Genomic DNA, 19,100 nt, shown 5'->3' on the forward strand with positions numbered 1-19,100 from the left:
GATGACAACTCTGTACCGTTGACAAAACATATTATTATGGCATGCTTCTCTCTCTTTGTTTGGGGAGGTGGTGGGTTTCATTTTGCTGAATTGTGATGTTCATTGACTTTTAAAATCACTAAAAGAAATATAAAAAAAAAAAAGAAATGCAGCGTACCATATGCCATGATTGATTTCACACTCTGTGTTTCTCATTTTTAGGGAGTGGTGGAATTTGCTTTGTGTTTGCTGTTTGCCAAACTGGTCAGTTACACCTTCCTCTACTGGCTACCACTCTATATTGCAAATGTTGGTAAGTTCACTTGAGTAAAGGCTTCTGTCTTTTTTTTGTTGGAGGTAAATTCTGTTGAAGTAGAGTTTTAAAATCTGATGTGATGAATCAGAGGTGCACAGTAATTAAGCTCTGCTGAGAAAAAATATTTAGGTTGCACCGATATCTGAGCTAGTGTTTTTTGTTTATTTAGATCTCAGTCCGTGATATCATTCTGGAGTTAAACATCCAGTTCACTAAATCATCAATTGAAAAGCTAATATATGAAACTGTCTTTGAGTCTGTGAGAACTCTGTCCTGGCACTATGCAATTTACTATTTTTGGAGGCTTACCCAGGAGGCTGCTGGTAGTGACAGCATTAAACATTGGCCGGCCGTATAGGGTGCTGAGCTCAGTTGCGCTGTCTCTCTTGATTACAAAAGCAACAGCATGCAAAGCATGACAAACATGATCACTTGGTCATAAAGCTGGGTCTCAAATCATCCCTGTAGGAAGTGCGACCATGGTGCTTTCCACTATAAAGGCCAGTAAGAATGCGAATACATCTCTTTCTGTAAATACTGAATCTTTAGTTCATACCAAGGCTCCGAATTTGCAATATATTAGTTACTTATTTTCATCATCTCAGGAGAACTTCTTGGACTGTGTAGTTGAAACTTTGGCTGGTATTAGAACAAACTATTACCATTCATTTTAATTTATTGGAGTCCCTGCTAGAGGTGTGCATTGAATCTAGAACCCATGTGTTACCCTAACCAAAACAGATTCTGTGAAGGTAAATTAAGTATGCTAGTTTCTCTATGTACAGGGAGTGGTCTGATTGGGCCCCAACTAATCTAGGGTCATAGCAAGTTTAATTAACACCGAAACAGCCCATTTGGGAGCTAAAGACATTTCTCAAACTTCAGTTGTAAAGGTTACACACAGATACAAAAAAACACTATACTGGTGACATAACTCTATTTACATTAATTTCTACTCTATCAGACACTATAGAGTCTGTTTTAATAGCACTAGTCTGTCACTCTGATGAAATGGGCTACTTCTCTGGTATATTTCACAACATGTTAAAACAATCAAATATACTCCCCTCAAAGTAGCAGCCATTAGAGATGATAGTTAACTAGCAAGTTAAGTTGTCTTTGACTACTACTTAGTTACCCAACTCTCCCTTTCAACAGGACGATAACTCCTCACAAAGCAACTCTGTATTCTCCTCCTAATGACACAGTAATATTGCAGGAGGAGCAGTTAGTGGAGGGTCTCGTACTCTCACCAACTACATTATTGGCAAATACGCAACAGACACAATTCCTTTGGAACCCATAATACAAATTAGTAGTGTCCACTCTACACAGGAGCTCCGACTTTCTCTCATGAAAACAGCTAAATAAAATGTAAACTCAAAAGAAAATGAGAGAAGGCATTCAACCTAAAAATAAAAACTAATGTGTCCCCCTGAAAAAGAAAGATTAAAATGTAGCTTTTGCAATGATAAGTTCTCATCAGGTTGAAATTGACCAATCACATCTTTTTAAATAGTTCTCAATTGGAATTCTTTTACCACAAATACAACATAACGTAGAAATACGAATGAATAAAGCCATCATCTGAAAAAAAAATTGCCCCCACCCCAGAAACCTTAACCCCACCCACCCCAGCTGGTCCTTTACACCTAACAAGAAGACCGAAGGAAATAAAGGGAAAAAGAAAAAAGATCGGATCTTCCACTGGCATAAGAAAGAAAAAAAGAAAAACAATGTCTATAAAGTAAAGACAAACAAGATCATTGCAAGTATTCAGCTCAACAGTAAAGTCAAATAAAATGCAAAACAGGCTCTAATATTTGTCATCCATTACCTCCATCTTGGCTATCTTCAGACCAGCTAATCAGAGGGGCCCAAATTTCCATCCTCTTTTCTCTTGCTCTCCGCCCCTTTCTAGCATATACTGCAGTCTCTAGTCTGTATACTGCCAAAAATCTCCCTAGCCACTGTTGACCAGTAGGTGAAACTGGATCAAGCCAATGAGTGGCTAAACAGAGTCCAAATACTGTCATAGCAATAAAGAGAAAGGTCTGAACCCGAACCGGGAGACGAGGACTACTCACTCCAAGTACAATCAGCTGTGGTGTCAGATCTATTCTCTGCCCCAAATGAGATTCCAAAATAATGCCAACATCCCTTTTAATTGTAACCAGGTCGGGGCATGAAGCAAACATATGTACGATGTCTGCTGCTGGACAGCCGCACCGTGGACATGTTGATCCTGCAACTCCTCCCTATGTTGTAATCTTCTCCGGTGTTATATAAAGATTAAACCAGGTTTTAAAACATTGCAGCCGGAGGTTGGCTGCAATACATGAAGTTTGGGCCATATAAAGTGAATCTTCCGCTTCACCCACTCCAACCAGTAATCGCTCACGCCAGCGTTCGCAGTGTTTAGATAAATCATCCGGCATCGTCTCATTCAATTTTTTATAAATCCCTCCAAGTGTACCTGACCCTTTAAGCAAAATCTCAACCAGTGTCCACCGTTCCCTTTAGGGCGCGCGCACGCACCTCTCCTGACGTCAGCGCGCACTGCCGTCTGTGGAGCGCGCACACAGCCAGGACGTCCCGAGATAGAGTTGCGCCGCCGCTTTAAAGAAGCGAGCGGCGCAAAAAGCAGGCGTTTTTTAATGCGATGTGCGTGTGGGAGGAGTCATGACGGAGTGCAGGTAAGGGGGATTGTGGGCTTGTGGCCTTGGGGGCTTGTGGGCTTGTGGGCATGTGGGCGTGTGGCTGCAGAGCGCGGGGCAGATTGTGGCCTTTTGTTGAAGTATTGATGGTAATCACAGCCCGTGAAGAGGCTCTGATTACCACCAATACTTAAACAAAAGGCCACAATCGTCCCAGCGCTTTACTAACAAAAGAGTAGAGCCAGTTTCAAAACACAGGGTGTACTTCGGTACACGCTGTGTTTTTAAACTGGCTCTACTCTTTTGTTAGTAAAGCACGGTGCAGGGTTGATTGTGGCCTTTTGTTTAAGTATTGATGTAAACAGAGCCCCTTCACGGGGGCAGGCAAATTTTCACCATCCTAGGTGGCGCAAGGCAACATCATCTGGGAGGAGTAGTACTATTGGAGCATACAGGCACAACAGACATGTGCCCCGTTCATCTGCCCAAGTGACACAGGTCTGAAGGAGATGCTCAGTGGCCAGGGTAATTTGCACTTGGAGGGCACCTCAGGCATACAATCATAAAAAGTTCCTGTCGTCAGGCAGCCTTAGGACTTTACATTGCACATCTAGCCCAAATAAATCCCACACTACAGGGCTTCTCAGGGAGTGCTGTATCGCTGCTGGGTCTTGTATTCACAACAATGCACCATGTGAGGGGACACACTGATCCACTAGGCTCTATGCAGCAGGTCACAGCAGTTTATAGTGCCGCTGCACAGGGATAGCACTGCCATTGCAGACAGGGAGCATAGGTGCCTATCGACAGGCCAGTAAGAGGATGTCAGCAGTACAAACACTCACCAGGCGGCCAACCCCAAGCGCTGGGCAAGTACGGATGCAGCATGCAAGCAGACCCTAAAGGTGTGGGTTCTGGTAACGGTGGGCACATCTGGTACAGTCCACCTGGGAAGGAAGCTTTGGGAAAAACAGATAGGACCACAGCCAGGGCTAAGACCCCAGCCAGGGTACATCTACCTCAGTGTGAAGAAAAGAATATGGAGGAAGGAATATATTGATATTTTTTCATTATTGGAGATTGAGCGGGGAGGCTTTGACATCAATCAATAAGGCAAAATATTGTTAGGGTAATAAAAGAGTAAAGGTACAAAGGAAAAATAATAGTGAGTTGGTGTAATTTAGGTAGCTTGAAGCACTGATAATTGAAAGGTTCCCACAATGCGGCAGATTTATTCTTGTACGAAAATATAATTCATGAAACTCAGCAGACGTGTGGGGCCGCATGACTGCATGATGATCAGTGGTTTAGGATGAAGATGCAGATATTGCTCTCAGTGGTAAGGGACCTTTGAGAATCACTTCAGCGTCATACACAAGGAGGGTGAATGGAAACCAGAGCAGCAATAATTGCTGTGTTGGCCTGGATAACAGATATGACAAGGAAAAGTCAAAGGGCAAATTGAGGTTTCTCATCTCACAAAGTAGGGGACACTACAATGAGGGGTGTCAGTGATATGCTGGAAATTTGAGAAGGGTGAGCGTAGCTGGGGCCAGGTTTGTAAGTTAAAGCATATTTGCAGCAAACTCTTCTCAGGCTAATCAGCAAAGAATTGCAACAAGTGCAAAGGGGGCCGAGCAAAAGGGGATCAAGGAAAAAAGTGAAGGAGTGAGTTGCTTGTTTACTCGGATCCTTTCACTCATCAGCTTACCATCCCTCAGAGCCCTGCTGAATAAGTGCCACAGGCTAGAGGAGCCAGAGAGTATAAGGTCTGGATTTAGTCAGAGCTTAAGGATCCTGTCCGGGGGCCTAACACCAGCAAAATTAAAATAAATATAAAATCCACAAGGAAGTTCCTGTAGGTGATAAGGGTTGAGAGGGAGTCAGGCCTGGGAAGAATTCAGAGCCCATTCAGGACCTCTCTTCTGCTGACTTCATCATCTCTTCTCTGAGCATGTTCCTCAAGTATGAGCAGGGCCTGTACCACCTCCGCCATCACCTCTCCTTACCTGAGGGTGACTCAAGTCAATGACCGGCTAGACCAACAATAGTATTCAGCCTCTTACCCATCTGTCGACGAGGCAATAGACATGGTGAGAGCTCGGGGTGAGGAGCGCTGATTGTCGAGACAGATATAGAGTCTGCATATAGGCTCCAACCAGTTTACCCGGACAGTTTCTGGTTCCTATGTCATCAGTTTCAGAGGAACATTTACATCGATAAATGCATGCTTGTGGGATGTACCATCAATCAATCAATCAATCAAAGACATTTCTAGAGCGCGCTACATACCCGTAGGGTCTCAAGGCGCTGGGGGGGGGGGTGCCGCTACTGCTCGAACAGCCAGGTCTTCAGCTTCTTCCTGAAGGAGAGGTGGTCTTGGGTCAGGCGCAGGTCGGTCGGGAGGGAGTTCCAGGTCTTGGCGGCCAGGTAGGAGAAGGACCTTCCTCCTGTGGTCGCTCTTCGGATGCGGGGGACGGCGGCGAGGTCAAGGTCTTCAGTTCGTTCACAAAGGAGACTCTGTGCAGGGCGCATCTGGAAGGGGTAAGCTTCACTACCTGGATGACTTCCTCTTTGTTGGGAAACCAGGTTAAAGTGACTGTGCCGAGCTGCTGGAGTCTTTCCAGGTTTTAGCAGAACCCCCCCAGAATCCCCGTAGCTGAAAGCAAGACAGTAGACCGAGTTGCCTGCTTCTCCTTGTGCACATAAATGGACTTAGTGGTTGGGGTATGCTGGCTGCCACAAGAGAGGGTCCTAGACCTAAGGAGGCAGTAACAGCAATGGTGGAGTGGGAGACGGCTACCCTGAGAGAGATCCAGTTCTTTGTAAGTCAACTGAACTTTGCAGCCAAAGTGATACCCCAAAGGAAGATATTCACTCCAAGACTTGCCCTCCTGACAGCAGACCTAACCAAGAAACACCACCATGCATGGCTAGAAGCAGGGGTGATTAGTGAGTGATGAGTGTCGATGAGCTGCAGCAAAGCGCTCCGAAGGAGAGTACCGTCCCTGCAATATAAGGCCAGTAATCTGCTGTAGCCCAATTCATAGAGCAACTCTCTTTGTCGCTGAGCAGGCATGTGTGGTGCTGCGTGCTATGCTGAGACATGGAGGTCTGAGACTGTCTACCATGGCATCTTAGCTGGTACGAAAGCTCTCTGTAGTGGCAGTTTTTGGTGCAAGGGGCTATAGAGGCCAACATGCTGTATAATAGGGCTGTAGTGCAGGAGCAGGACAGGCCTCAGCTTGCCCACACAGGTCGTGTTTTGGTACAGGGCTGGGAAAGGCCTCATTATCCACAGTGGCAGTCACTGTTCCCAATAAGGTGCGCTCGCGCGCACCTCTATTACCTGTAGCACGCAGTGCTGTGTGTGGAGCGTGCACACACACAGCACATCCAGCGAGAGCTTTTGCGCCGCTCCTTTTAACAAGCGAACGGCGCATAAAACGGGTGTTTCCTGGCAGAGGGAGCGGCAGGAAGGTCATGGGTACTTGGCATCTTCTTTTATATTTAGAGCCTGGCTGCGGTGCTTACTGTGTGCTTTTGTTAAGTACTCATGTTAATTGCAGGGCCGTCAGGAGCTGCGATTAACATGAATACTTTAACAAAAGCACACAATCAGCCCACAGCCGTGCTTATGTAACAAAAGAAGTTCAGCAAGTTTACAAACACGGCTTCTAAAGTTCATGCCGTTTATGTAGACTTGCTGACTTTCTCTTCTTAACAGAGCTGGGCTACGGGGTGATTGTCTGACTTTGTTAAAGTTTTCAGGTTAATTGCAGCTCCAGGCGGGCGCTGTGATTAACCTGAAATCTTTAACAAAGTCCCACAATCACCCCTCAGCTGGGCTCTATCAAGAAAAGAAATGCGTGTGTGTGTATCCAAATTTCAAATCTGCCTTAAGCCCCCTAACATGGTTTGTATGTGTGGAAATGCACCGTCTTTTCAGTTTTGTAACCAAAGGTTTGGAGTGATATTTGGCGCTGCGCACAAGCGCGGTCTGGTTCCTGGCGCACATAGCCATGGCTGCAGCGCACAGAGACCCTACACTGCCGCACACAGAGCAAGAAAATTAGAGGGAACATTGCCAGTGTCACCCGGGCAAAACCACTGTTGCCACCCATTTTCCTCGCTAGAAAATCTCTTATCTGGAGATATTTAAAAAATGGTCTGTTATCGACCCCAAAAGTCTCCTTAATCATGTTGAAAGCAATCACTCCTGTCTCATCCATGACATCACCAACCATCCTGACACCTTTGTTATACCAGTTTTTCATATGCCCGTCATTGAAAATACTAGGGAGTGACTCATTGCTATATAGTGGGGTATAAGCATTAATGAGACCCAAACCAAGCCTTTTTCGAACTGAAGTCCAGATTTTAAAAGCACAAGTCAGCGTCTTAAATTCACTCTTTTGTAATAATTAAAATCCGTGTATTGCAAGAGACAACCACTAGCCTTTGTCCCCAGTAATAATTCATAAATTGAGGCGGGGGGCGCCACCTGACCAGATTCAGCCCTAATTAACTGCCCATTTAAAATTATATTGCAGCCCAATGGTATAGCTGAAGGTTGGGAACTGCCCAGCCTTCTCTATCTCTAGGTGGCGTTCGAAATTTCAGCGCCCTCCAAGGGCGACAATTAGCCCAGAGAAATTTAGTAAACATCTGGTTCATAGTTTTAAACCAAGCGTTGTTGATAGTGAATGAATGATTGAATGAATCTGAGTTTTATGTAGTGCATAGTTACCCTAGGGCATCCCAGCGCTTGTCCAGGGCGACAACCATAAAGAGCAGACAAGATCAGCAGCATCAGGCAGGGAAAAGATAGGTTTTAAGAAGTTTACGGAACCGCAAAATACAAGTTTCTGAGCGCAAACTCAGAGGAAGTCCGTTCCACAAAATGGCTATATTAACCGAGAATCTTCGCCCACCAGCCCGAGCCCTTTTCACCCTAGGGACTTGAAGCAGAAGTTTCTGGTCAGAACGCAAGGCCCTATTAGCCTTATAAGGCACAGCTAAATTCCCCAGGATAGGAGGTTCCTTCCCCTGAAGAATTTTATGCGCAATGCAAAGAGCCTTGAATTTGACCCTTTCCCGCACCGGAAGCCAGTGCAGGGCCTTCAATGCAGGTTTAACTGACTGCATCCTTGGTGTATTCATAAGCAGCCTTGCAGCAGCATTTTGAACCCGCTGGAGTTTATTAAACGTAGCTTCAGGGGCACCTAAAAAAATAGTATTACTGTAATCTAATCTAGATACAATAAGCCCCTGAATAAGTAGCTTCCTAGATGTCCAAGGGAGCAGGGGGAGAACTTTACGAGCTGAACGGGGAAGACCGAAACATACTCCAGCCGTTTTTTTCGCCTGGGTCCTGAAAGAAAGATCTTGTTCCAGCCAGATCCCCAGACTTTTGATCTCCCTTTTAGGACTCGGAAAAGCTCCCAAACAGCTAGGCCAGATAGTCGAAGGGAGAGAGGGAATTTTGTGTCCTAACAATATTAATTCGGTCTTTGAACCATTCAACTTTAAAGCTGATTCGCACATCCAAGTGTGGACTTTGGACATACAGGAGTGCAGCGAATCTGGGTTATCAACAAGTTGGGATAAGGCGACCACCAGCTGAGTATCGTCAGCATAGCGATTTTAATGCCAAATGGGGCTACCACATCCTCCAGGGGGGCCATATATACATTAAACAATGTGGGGCTAAGGGAAGATCCCTGTGGCACACCACACTGGAGGGGAATAGACACCGACCGTTCACTGCCTTCCCAAACCTGGTACGTCCGTTCACAGAGAAATGACATAAGCCATTTCAGAGCCACACCTGCAACCCCTATATCTGACAGCCGTCGGATCAACACTTGATGGTTCACCGTGTTGAAGGCCGCACTAAGGTCCAGAAGGATCACAGCCACTGACCCTCCTGAATCCAAAATGCTCCTGGCTTCCTCAACGACTGCCAGAAGAGCGGTATTGGTGCCCTGACCTGGCCGGAATCCAGTTTGAGAGTCTCGCAATAGGCCATTGGACTCCAAAAAGTGTGACAGCTGACGGTTCACCAACCTTTCGGCGATCTTACCGAGTCCAGGAAGCCTGAAATTTGCCAAATAAGATGGATCTAGATTTGGCTTTTTCAGGAGAGCCTTTACCACTGCTCTCTTCCAGCTCAGTGGCACCAAGCCCTGGACAAAGGATGCATTAATGAGGTCCGTAACCGGAGCCGCAATAGTGGTTGCTACCTGTTTCAGGAATCTCATAGGGACAGGATCCCTGGGGGAACCACTTTTCAAAGAGCCCAATTCCTTAAGGACTTCATCCACTGAGACTAGCCCAAAGGTGTCCAAATGGACAAGAACTCCCCGCAACTGACTGCCCGTGTCTATTCTCTGGACATTCTGAGGCAAGGTATTTAGAATGTTCTCTATTTTCATATTGAAATAGTTCGCCAGCTCCTTGCATTTCTCACCTGGGCTGTCAGGAGTTACCAGGGGCTCGGGAACTATAAGAAGTTCCTTTACCACTCTAAAAGACTCTCTAGAGGAGTTACAGGAGCTTTTTATTCTCTCCTCAAAAAATTGAGCCTTAGCACGACGAAGAGCAGATTTATACACCCTGATTGCCGAGCGATACTCCTCTCGCCTAGCTTCCACCCCTTCCTTTCTCCAAGCCCTCTCCAACTTCTTACATCCCTTCCTAAGGGATCTCAACTCGGGAGTGTACCATGGGGCAAAACCCACCCTCTTCTCCCTTTTTAGCACTCTCTTTTTAGGGAGAATGATATCAAGAGAGCTGGTCAACCACTGATTAAGGTTCGAGTCTGCGATTACCGGGTCCGAAACTGGAGAAGGACGCATACCTTCAAGAGTAGTAATCCAGTTGTCCACCGAAAGCCTAGACCAGGCTCTCTCCAAAGTATGAACCTTAGGGAGGGGGGTGGCCATTAGTTCCACTTGCTAGGTAAAAGGAACCAGGAAATGATCTGACCACGGGAGAGGATAAGGGGGCAAAGACCTAAGATGGGGCATGTTAGAAAAAATGGGGTCCAGCAAATGGCCCCTATTGTGCGTAGCTTCCGCGTTAATTAGACTCAGCTCATAGACTTTAAGATCACACTGCAGGTCTACCGCTATTAGATCCGCCGGATCATTAAAATGGAGGTTAAAGTCTCCTAACGCCATAAAATTGGCCGTGGAAGAAGCCAAAAACGTGACTGTTTCCATCAGCGAACTGGCGAAATTGCCCACACAACCTGGAGGACGATAGACCAATAACCCTGACACCGACACCGTAGGTGAGATCCGTAGGGAGAACTGACAGCTCTCGCAGTCTAGCACCCCACCGAGCTGAGCCCTACACACAAAAGTATCTCTATATATAATGGCAATGCCGCCCCCTCGCCCCACAGGCCTGTCCAAATGGTATATTAGAAAGCCCTGGGGGGAGGGCTCGAGCTATATCAACCCCAGCACAAGATGTAATCCAAGTTTCCGTCAGAAACAAAATATCTAGATCAAGATCTTGTATAAGAAACTTAATTTCTAATGAATGGCTAGGGAGGGATCTACAATTCAGCAGAGCCATAAACAGGGCGTTCCTACCCTTCGCTGACTGGATCGTCTGACAAATCCTGCAGCCAGAGAAAAGTTTAGGACCTTTGTGGATGTACTTACAAGTTGTAACTTTCAGGGGGCGTAGTGACAAGATGTCCTCACGAGAGTATGTTGTCCTTATTTCAGGCACTTTGGCCAGGGAACCTGGCCCTAAGCCCGGCCTATAGTCAAAGGAGTTGTCCTAAAAAAATATAAAATTTTGGGCAAAAGCAACATCTTTGCAACATTGTATCTCCCCACCAACGTGAGCTTGAGATTGTCAATTCGATTAAAACCTTCTTTAAATTTTGGAAGTAATGGGTCTAGATTAGTTTCCACATTTTTGACACATCCGCCATTATTTCAACCCCAAGGAATGTTCCCTTCCGTATGACCCGAGGGTCATTAATCTGAAGTCCCTTGCCAACAACAACAAGGGTTTTTCGGAGTTGAGTCGATAGCCCGAGATATGTCCGAAAATCCGTGCTTCTTTTTCAATTTTAGCTTGTGCGCAGAGTGGGTTGGGGTCACAATTGCTAAGTCATTGGTACACCAGGATATTAGTGCTCCCCCCATTACTATGTATTGCTAAGATCTGATTATTATCTATAATTTTCTTAACTAAAGGGTCAATGTACAAAGCAAATAATAGGGGAGAGCATGGACACCCCTGACGAGTCCCCCTACTAATTGAGACATGGCCTGACAATTCCCCCATTATTGCTACTCTGGCCACCGGGTTGCTACACATTATTGCGATGGCCTTAATGAAGCCTTGGCATAGCCCTCTACTCTCAAGTGTTGCGCACAGGAATGGCCAAGAGACCCTATCAAAGGCTTTCTCTGCATCTAGCAGGATTAGCCCGATAGCATCTCCGGTAATCCCTGCAGCATCAAAGAGAGTAATCACCCTTTGGACATGATCAATAGTGCTCAGGCCGGGAACAAACCCATGTTGGGTTGGTGAAACCAGTTTCTTGATCACAGCCGCTAGCCGGTTTGCCATAATCTTGGCATATACCTTAGCGTCGCTATTAATTAACGTGATAGGTTGAAAAGACCCCAACTTCTTAACCGATTTCCTTTTTTGGGAAAGACCACAATATTGGCCGAGCCGCATGAGTCGGGTGTCTCCCAACCAGATTGGGCCTCTAAAAAGACATCGACCATTAATTTCAGTAGGCAAAGAGCCAATATTTTATAAAATTCCCCCAGAACGGAGTCAGTACCAACCGCCTTCCCGTTTACCAAGGAGCTGATAGCACCCGCCACTTCTTCAGCCGTAATGGGTACCTCCAGGGCCTCTTTCTTCCCTTGTTAGATTTTCCCCTGGGACCCCTGCAAGATAATCCTGAATTTCCTTCTCGCTTCCAGTAGTTTCTTCAGTATACAGCTGTTGATAGAATCGCTGAAAGTCAGCCTGTGTATCAGAAGATTCTGAGACTAACCCATCTCGAGGGTCATCAATTTCAAGTATTCACCCCTTTGTCACCCGTTGTTTAGTGCGGAATACAAGCAAGTGTCCCACTCTCGCACTGCATTCATACAATTTGGATCGCCAGGCTGCATATTTCCCTGCCGCTTTGCTTGCTGAGACTTCTAAAATGTTAGACTTAGCTAATGCCACCAGTGTTTGTGCCTGCCCCACATCCCCCCACTCATAATTACATCTACTAATTGCGTTTCTGCCTCAACCAACTTTCTATAGAGTTCCTGCGTGTGCAATTTACCTTGCTTCTGGGACCACCAGCCATACCTTGAGGTTTCCCCTCTTATCCCAGCTTTCAGAGCATTCCATACTACATCCACCCGTGGAATATGCCTCTTTTTCCGGCATACCATTACCCCGCATGTTGTTACAACGCAGTCATTACAACGACTGCATTGTAACAACACATACCATTACCCCGCAAGTGGTAACAACTACTTGCGGAGGGGGGCGCTGGATCTTGGAATAGTAAAATGTACTATTCCAACTCCAGTTTGTGCGGACTGTAGGGAAGGTGTTGGATTTTAAATCCTACACCTTCTCCCCCTCCGCAAGTCGTTGTGATGACTTGCGGGGTAATGGTATGCGTTGTCACAATGCGGTTGTTGTAACGACCGCGTTGTAACAACATGCGGGGTTACGGATGCGTGGTGACGTTTGTTTACCCCACCTGTGTACTATCCCTATTCTCAGATATAAATCTGGGAATCCATATTCTCATATGTGCGATATAATCCTCATCGTGAAGGAGTGCTCTATCAAAAGTCCATCGTGGTACCTCCAACTTTGAGGATTGAAGTGAAATCTCAAGGACTAGCAAATTGTGATCAGACATGACACGTGGAAATTTAGACATCCAAAACTTTATCGAAAGTCTCTGAGACACAAAAAAATAGTCTAGCCTGATGTGTGACTGATGTGGGGCGGAAAAAAAGGTATAGCCAAAGTCTTGGGGTTCTTGCGAGGCCCAAACATCAATGAGTCCATGCGTCATACATAAATTAGCCAAAGATTTAAAGACTTTAGGTTTACGGCCACTATATAGACTAGGCCCAATGCTTGATAGTATTGGCAATCATATTTATAATAAAATCGCCACAGATAATTAAAGGCAACGACCACCCAACAAGTTCCATATTTAACCAATTGAAAAGGGTAGGATCGTCAAACACTGAACCATAGACCGAGCACAGCGTGAAAGAATAAATATTCGCATTGCATTGAGTAATGACCCATCTGGCAAGGTGATCAGCTTTAGAGCGTGAAAAACAAAGTTTTTCTGCGGGCCATAATAGCAACCCCTTTTGTGCGTGTGCCTTGGGGGTTGTAATGGAAACTAGCTGATAACCTGCTAATTCGGCCATCTTATGTCTCCCAGCTTCGATGTGTGTCTCTTGCAGACATACTATGTCAGCCTTCAAATACTGAATGTCTACGTTAACCCTGCAATTTTTTTGAGGACTATTTCATCCACAAATGTTAACAGATGCAATTCTAAGCTTACCCCTTGTCATTTGTCATAGTCTAATTTCCATTTGTCTTAATCAGGAGATTACATACAAATCTAAATATTATCCATGCCATTACATATAATTCTGCCTATTGGACCAGCCTGTCACCCAATAGCTTCCCCATCCCCCCTTCCCCCCTACCTTACAGCAAGAAAGGTCCAAGAACCCTTGTGATGCCTCCCGCATGATACTGCTTCCCACCACCACCCATCAAGCTCCACCAAGTAAACAACAAAAATAAGTGTGACTATTGTCCAAGTTCATCAGCCCTCAGGATCTTTCTCATTTGAGACTCCTGATATTTCACATAAAAAGTCCTGTGCTTGCATCTCAGAAGAGAAAACCCTTATATTTCCCCGGTGAATAACTTTGAGACGAGCTGGGCTCAGTGGATACACCTCACAGCCGATCTTCTGGAAGGGGGTAATAAGTTGTCGTAGCCGCCACCTCCTTTTCACTGTAATATGGCAGAAGTCAGGCCTGACGAAGAAGGAATGACCCTCAGCCGAGCGTCTTGCTTTCTTGACGCGCCTTATTAAAACATGTTTGTTGCTAAAGAAAGTTGCCGAAAAATATTAATATAGCTCTAGGTTTATCGTTCACGTCATTCTGACCCTTCCTTTTTTTCAGCGTGAGTGGGAAACGGTGTACATGCTGAGCTTCTGTGTCCCAATCCCAATGCGCAAGCTCGGGGAAGCCGCCCTTCAGCAATCGCAGCACAAACCCTCTAATGTCTTCTCCTTCAGCTTTTTCCGGTATACCCAGTAGTCTTAGACTATTACGCCTCTGGCGGTTTTCAAAGTCTTCAAGCTTCCACATGACATCCGTCATCCTTGATTCGTTTGATGTAACTTGTTGGGCAATGCTCTCAGCTCCGGTCTCTAATGCCACAACTCGCTCTTCCAACACTGTTGTTCTTTCGTCAATTTCTGCGCATGTTTTATTTATTTTACAGATGGCCCCTTGTAACATCTTCGTTGCATGGTGAGCCCTCTTATGCTCCTGTTGAGCTTCAGATTGAATCTGTTTAAGAGTGGAGTATATAAGGTCCATCGAGGGAGATGCCTCAGTTGCAGACTTCGTTAGAGAAAGCATATTATTTTCCCCTTGTGCGTTGTCATCTGGTGCCAATCCGCCATTATCGATTCCAGAATGCGTAGTAGAATAATCCCATTTTAATTGTCCAGATTGACTATGATCTGAATCAGTTTGCCTTGTATCCTGTGCCTTTCTCCCTTTATTTCTCTTCCGCCGAGTCTGAGAGGAAAGGCGCTTTTGTGTGCTGGGGTTAGATAATGAGCTGTCCGAGTCCATCTCTGAATCTGCCAGCACGGATACCTAATTTCCACTAACATTTAAATAGCTCAGAGTCTTCATTGAGGGAAAATAATTTTTCACCTCCTTCTGGGGTCCCCCCGATCTTGTGTTGTATCTGAGAAAGTCTAGGATTAACAGGTAAACTTTCATTAACAACCTGCTCCTGCTCCTTATTTCCATGTTTCCCTGCCATGGTGTTAGCATCAAAGCACTCTGGTGCCCACTGTAAGAGCTCGTCTTCACCTAAACATAAAGATGTATAGGGCACCAGACCCGTACTTCGTGTCCAGGGGTGAAAGGCCATCGCCGCCTGTAACCGGCACTAATGCAGCTTCAGCGTTGACCTCATTGGCAGCTTCGCCCTTCTCATGCACTCTCCCATGGCCGGAAAACATCCCTGGCATCACTCGCTGCTTGCCAGAGCCAGGGCCCGCCTCCTCTCCAGGACGCTGATCAATACCTTTCAGCTTCACCGGGTTCGCCTCCACGCTTCCTCTTGCCGCTGCAGGAGTAGCGTCTCCTGCTTTCCTCCCGCTCAGCACCTTTCGAGTTGCCGGGGGGGCCGCGCTGGGTCCCTGTAGCTCCCGCTCCAATACCCATGGCGCCAAGATCCCCACGGTCCCGGGGAAGTTTGGGGAGTTTAGGTGGCATGTTGGTGTGTCGGAACTGGCTTCCACCGCTGCTCACGCCGAGCAGAAACCTCAAATCCGCCCTGATCAGCAGGTGAGCAAGTTCTGTCGTTTTCGCCTGCGTCCTTCTGAGCAGTCGCTTCAAGCAATATGTTGTATAGCGAGTGGCCATCTAAAGCAGCTTTAGCTGATATTTACTTGGGAGTTCCATGGAGCCATAGATGGATGGAGAATCGCAGCACCTCACGCAGCCGCCATCTTGCCACACCAATCACATCTTAAAGTAATATTGTCTTAAAACCAAATTAATTAACATTCAGTATTGAATAAAAAACCAGATGGACATTAGACTCGTCAGCAGTAAGCCCACTATGCTGAGCCGGGCGGGGCATGTTCGACTGCCGCGCCCTGGAAACTGTCAGGGCAGTTCACAGCAACCTGCTGGAGTGCAGGACAGCTGGGACCGGGACGCCTACTGTTCCAGAGAATCCGGAAATGAGCGGCCCACCTCTCATGGGTGGCAGAGTGATATCGCACTGCGGCGCTCTTGTGTCACGGAAAGTGGATGTTGACCGGCTGACGCGGCGGTGCAAGCTGTACGGCCGCGACCATGGGGCACTCCCTTCCTCAGTGTTGGTCGATTTGGGGCCATCTAAACAACCACAGGCAATTTGCATTATGCAGGGACCCAAGCACTCTGGCCACGTCTGGATGAGAGGCAGGTCTTGACCCACTGAGGTGCTGCGGTGATCCTGAGACCTGGGGGCGAACAGAGGCAGCAGGCAAGCCCCTGAAGTCGCTCTCTGGAGGTATTGTTGATTTCCTTGCTTGCAGGCAAAGGTCAGCAGGGTGGCCCAACAAAGCGGGCAGCGGTTCCTGGGAGCAGTCATTTTATTTATTTAAAACAGCAGCTAAATGGATGCCTTCTTTATCTTCTTATAGGGTATTGAAAATGCTATCCAGAGTATCACCAATATCATCCATAAATTCTTAGGAGTCTCTGGATATACCTAAAATAAGGACAAAACTGAGGTATGTCCCTTAAACCCTCTATACCTCCCATCGCGACTCAGGACTTTAGTGGCAGTCTAAATGTCTTAAATATCTGGGGATTTAGTTCTTCAAAAACCTAACGGACATACTACTTTATAATGAATACCAGACAATCGCCAAAGTTAGAGATCTCTTGACTGCATGATCGCAAAAATGTATCTTGTGGTGGGGTAGGCTTCAAACGCTCAATGTTGATCATTCCAATAGTGGATTTTCAGTCATCCCTGCTATCCTTGAATGCACTTCCCCTCCTTTTTCCAGGAAATAGATAAAATCACCTCAAAGTTCTTTGGAATGATAAAAGGAACTCGTGCAAGTCCCTTAGGACGAGCTTCCATCGGGGAAGTTGTAACCTACCGAATTGGAACCTCTACTAATCAGCTTTCCTGGCAGCTCAAGGCACTGCCTGAATAATCCCAGAAACACCATATACCCCTCTTTGGTTGAAGATTGAATGTGACATATGTTCCCCTTTTAGTACGTCCTCTTTTATTACAAAGTCAAAATGTATGCCACCTCAGTCCCATTGCATACTTTCAGATACTGCAAATGCGCTAAAGCCACTAGACAAACGTTTGCTGCAATCTATTCATAATTCCAGATGGGCATCATTGTGGTTCAATCCAAAAGTCTGTGCTGAAGTCACAATTGCTATTTCACATTTGTGGGCCTCCAAAGGTATCAGGCTAATCAAGGACCTTTATGACAAAAACAACGATCCACTCCCCTTTTTAGCACTGGCCAAAACATACAACCTCTCCAACTTCGATTTCTACAGTTTCCTAAAGAATAAAGTTAAACTCTCTCAACCTTTCTAAACACTCAATTCTAGTGACCCGACTCACCTTATGGCAACACTAAAGACATATTGCCTCTAAAATGTGCACATTTTTGTCTGACCCACAACCATCACAGAATTCGATTTTACACACCTAATGGTCCAAACATTTCGACACACCTAGTATTTGGCCATATCAATGTTGATAACTAGTAAAAGATGGTTAAACTCTCTATTGGCAATAGTATCGCTCCCTCTCTTATACAGTCCAAATTCCTTACAGTGAATCTCCTGCATTGAACCCCTTCCAGACTGCAATAATGTAACTTATGAGAAGACAAAAAATTCTGAAATTACAACCAAGAGCCGGGGTCACACCAACACGTTTCTTGACTCATTCTGGCTACCAATACAAAACCAGTTGTCAGCAGTATTTAACATACCTATAGCTTTAACCTTTCCCATAGTAGTACTGGGTCCCTGAACCTCAGCAACCACTCTAACCCTAGAAGCCAACGATATGGCAGTGCTAGATCTTTACAGTAAAAGTCATACTTTCTGAATGGAAATCATTCAACCATCTATCGCATCACACATGGTGAGCATGGGTCTCATATCTTCGAGGGAGACATAGCTTACAGTCCTAAAACCAGTCTCCCCCCCCCAACCTCAAATGCGGTACGGCGATCCCTAGATAAATACATAGAACTAAAATTTGTAAGGCGTTGCCGTGCAACCTATAACAGGTTCTCAAACCTGAATACTCAGTCCTAGATAGCAGATATTCCACCACCCCTTTTCCCCTCCCCCCCAGTTCTTTTTCACGTTTGGTTTCTCTTGACTATTCAGACAATACATCATTATGATCTACGCCTCGGGACAATATACACTTGCTAGATATTAAACATACAAGTCACAACAGCCCTGTTCCCATCTGATTATGTAATCTTCATGGCTTACTGCTAAGGTTGTTTGTATTGTGGGTACCTAGACCTGCAGCTTTCTCATACTTATGACTTGACCATCGTATCGCCAGCTTAATTGATTTGTTTACCTAACTGTCATTGATACAGTAGTTATAAGTGTATGCAAATCAACAGGGCTTCACATGTAATCTGTATATCATATGTCTAGCATTACCGAGGCAGTTGCCCAACCTTTATCTGTCGTGCAATGATATCTGACTGTATGCTTGTTTCTTTTCATAAAACCAATAAAATACTTTGAATTAAAAAAGTCTGGGGTTTTGGCAGTTGTCCTGCTATCAATCCTGACTTGTTAGAAAACGGGGCTGATGTATCAAAGGCTTTTACCTATTCTGTGTTGTGGGTAAATGTGATACTACACATTGGTAAAATGGCTAGCTCATAAGCATCTTGGCCAATCAGTGAAAGATTTAGATACTGCCAGAAGATCAAATGCTGTTTGATCTACAGTGTTCAGATCAAATCTAAAACATGCGTTTAACCCCTGCACCCTAATCCACAAAATAAACTGGAGGAAACAAAAGGAAGCTGAAAACATGTTTTAGTAACCTCTCTAAACAACAAAACTATCCAACTTTCCTTTCTTCAAATGGCGTTTTAGTTTGTGGTTGTGGAGGTGTTTATCAGTCTTTATATATATTACAGTGATGAGGACTGTTTCATTTCAGCGATATTTTGTCTGTTACAATAGGTTTAAACCTAAAATGGAAGCCTAACCATAATCAGTGGTCCAATCAATACCTGTTCCCTACAGTCCCAATCGCTGCTAAGCATTTTACACTATCCCATT

General features: G+C 45.5%; 1 protein-coding gene across 9 annotated transcripts in view; it reads left to right on the top strand.

The window, feature by feature from the left end:
- SLC37A2 (solute carrier family 37 member 2) overlaps positions 1-19,100 on the top strand; it is an 892,550-nt gene that overhangs the window by 578,939 nt on the left and 294,511 nt on the right. For all 9 annotated transcript variants that reach the window (XM_085646069.1, XM_085646068.1, XM_085646070.1 and 6 more), the window contains one exon: positions 202-292. In XM_085646069.1, the coding sequence (XP_085502195.1) occupies positions 202-292 (91 nt within the window). The remainder of the gene's footprint in view (positions 1-201; positions 293-19,100) is intronic.

Source organism: Triturus cristatus, chromosome 3_1, assembly GCF_964204655.1.
Source record: "Triturus cristatus chromosome 3_1, aTriCri1.1, whole genome shotgun sequence".
Lineage (NCBI taxonomy): Eukaryota > Metazoa > Chordata > Amphibia > Caudata > Salamandridae > Triturus > Triturus cristatus.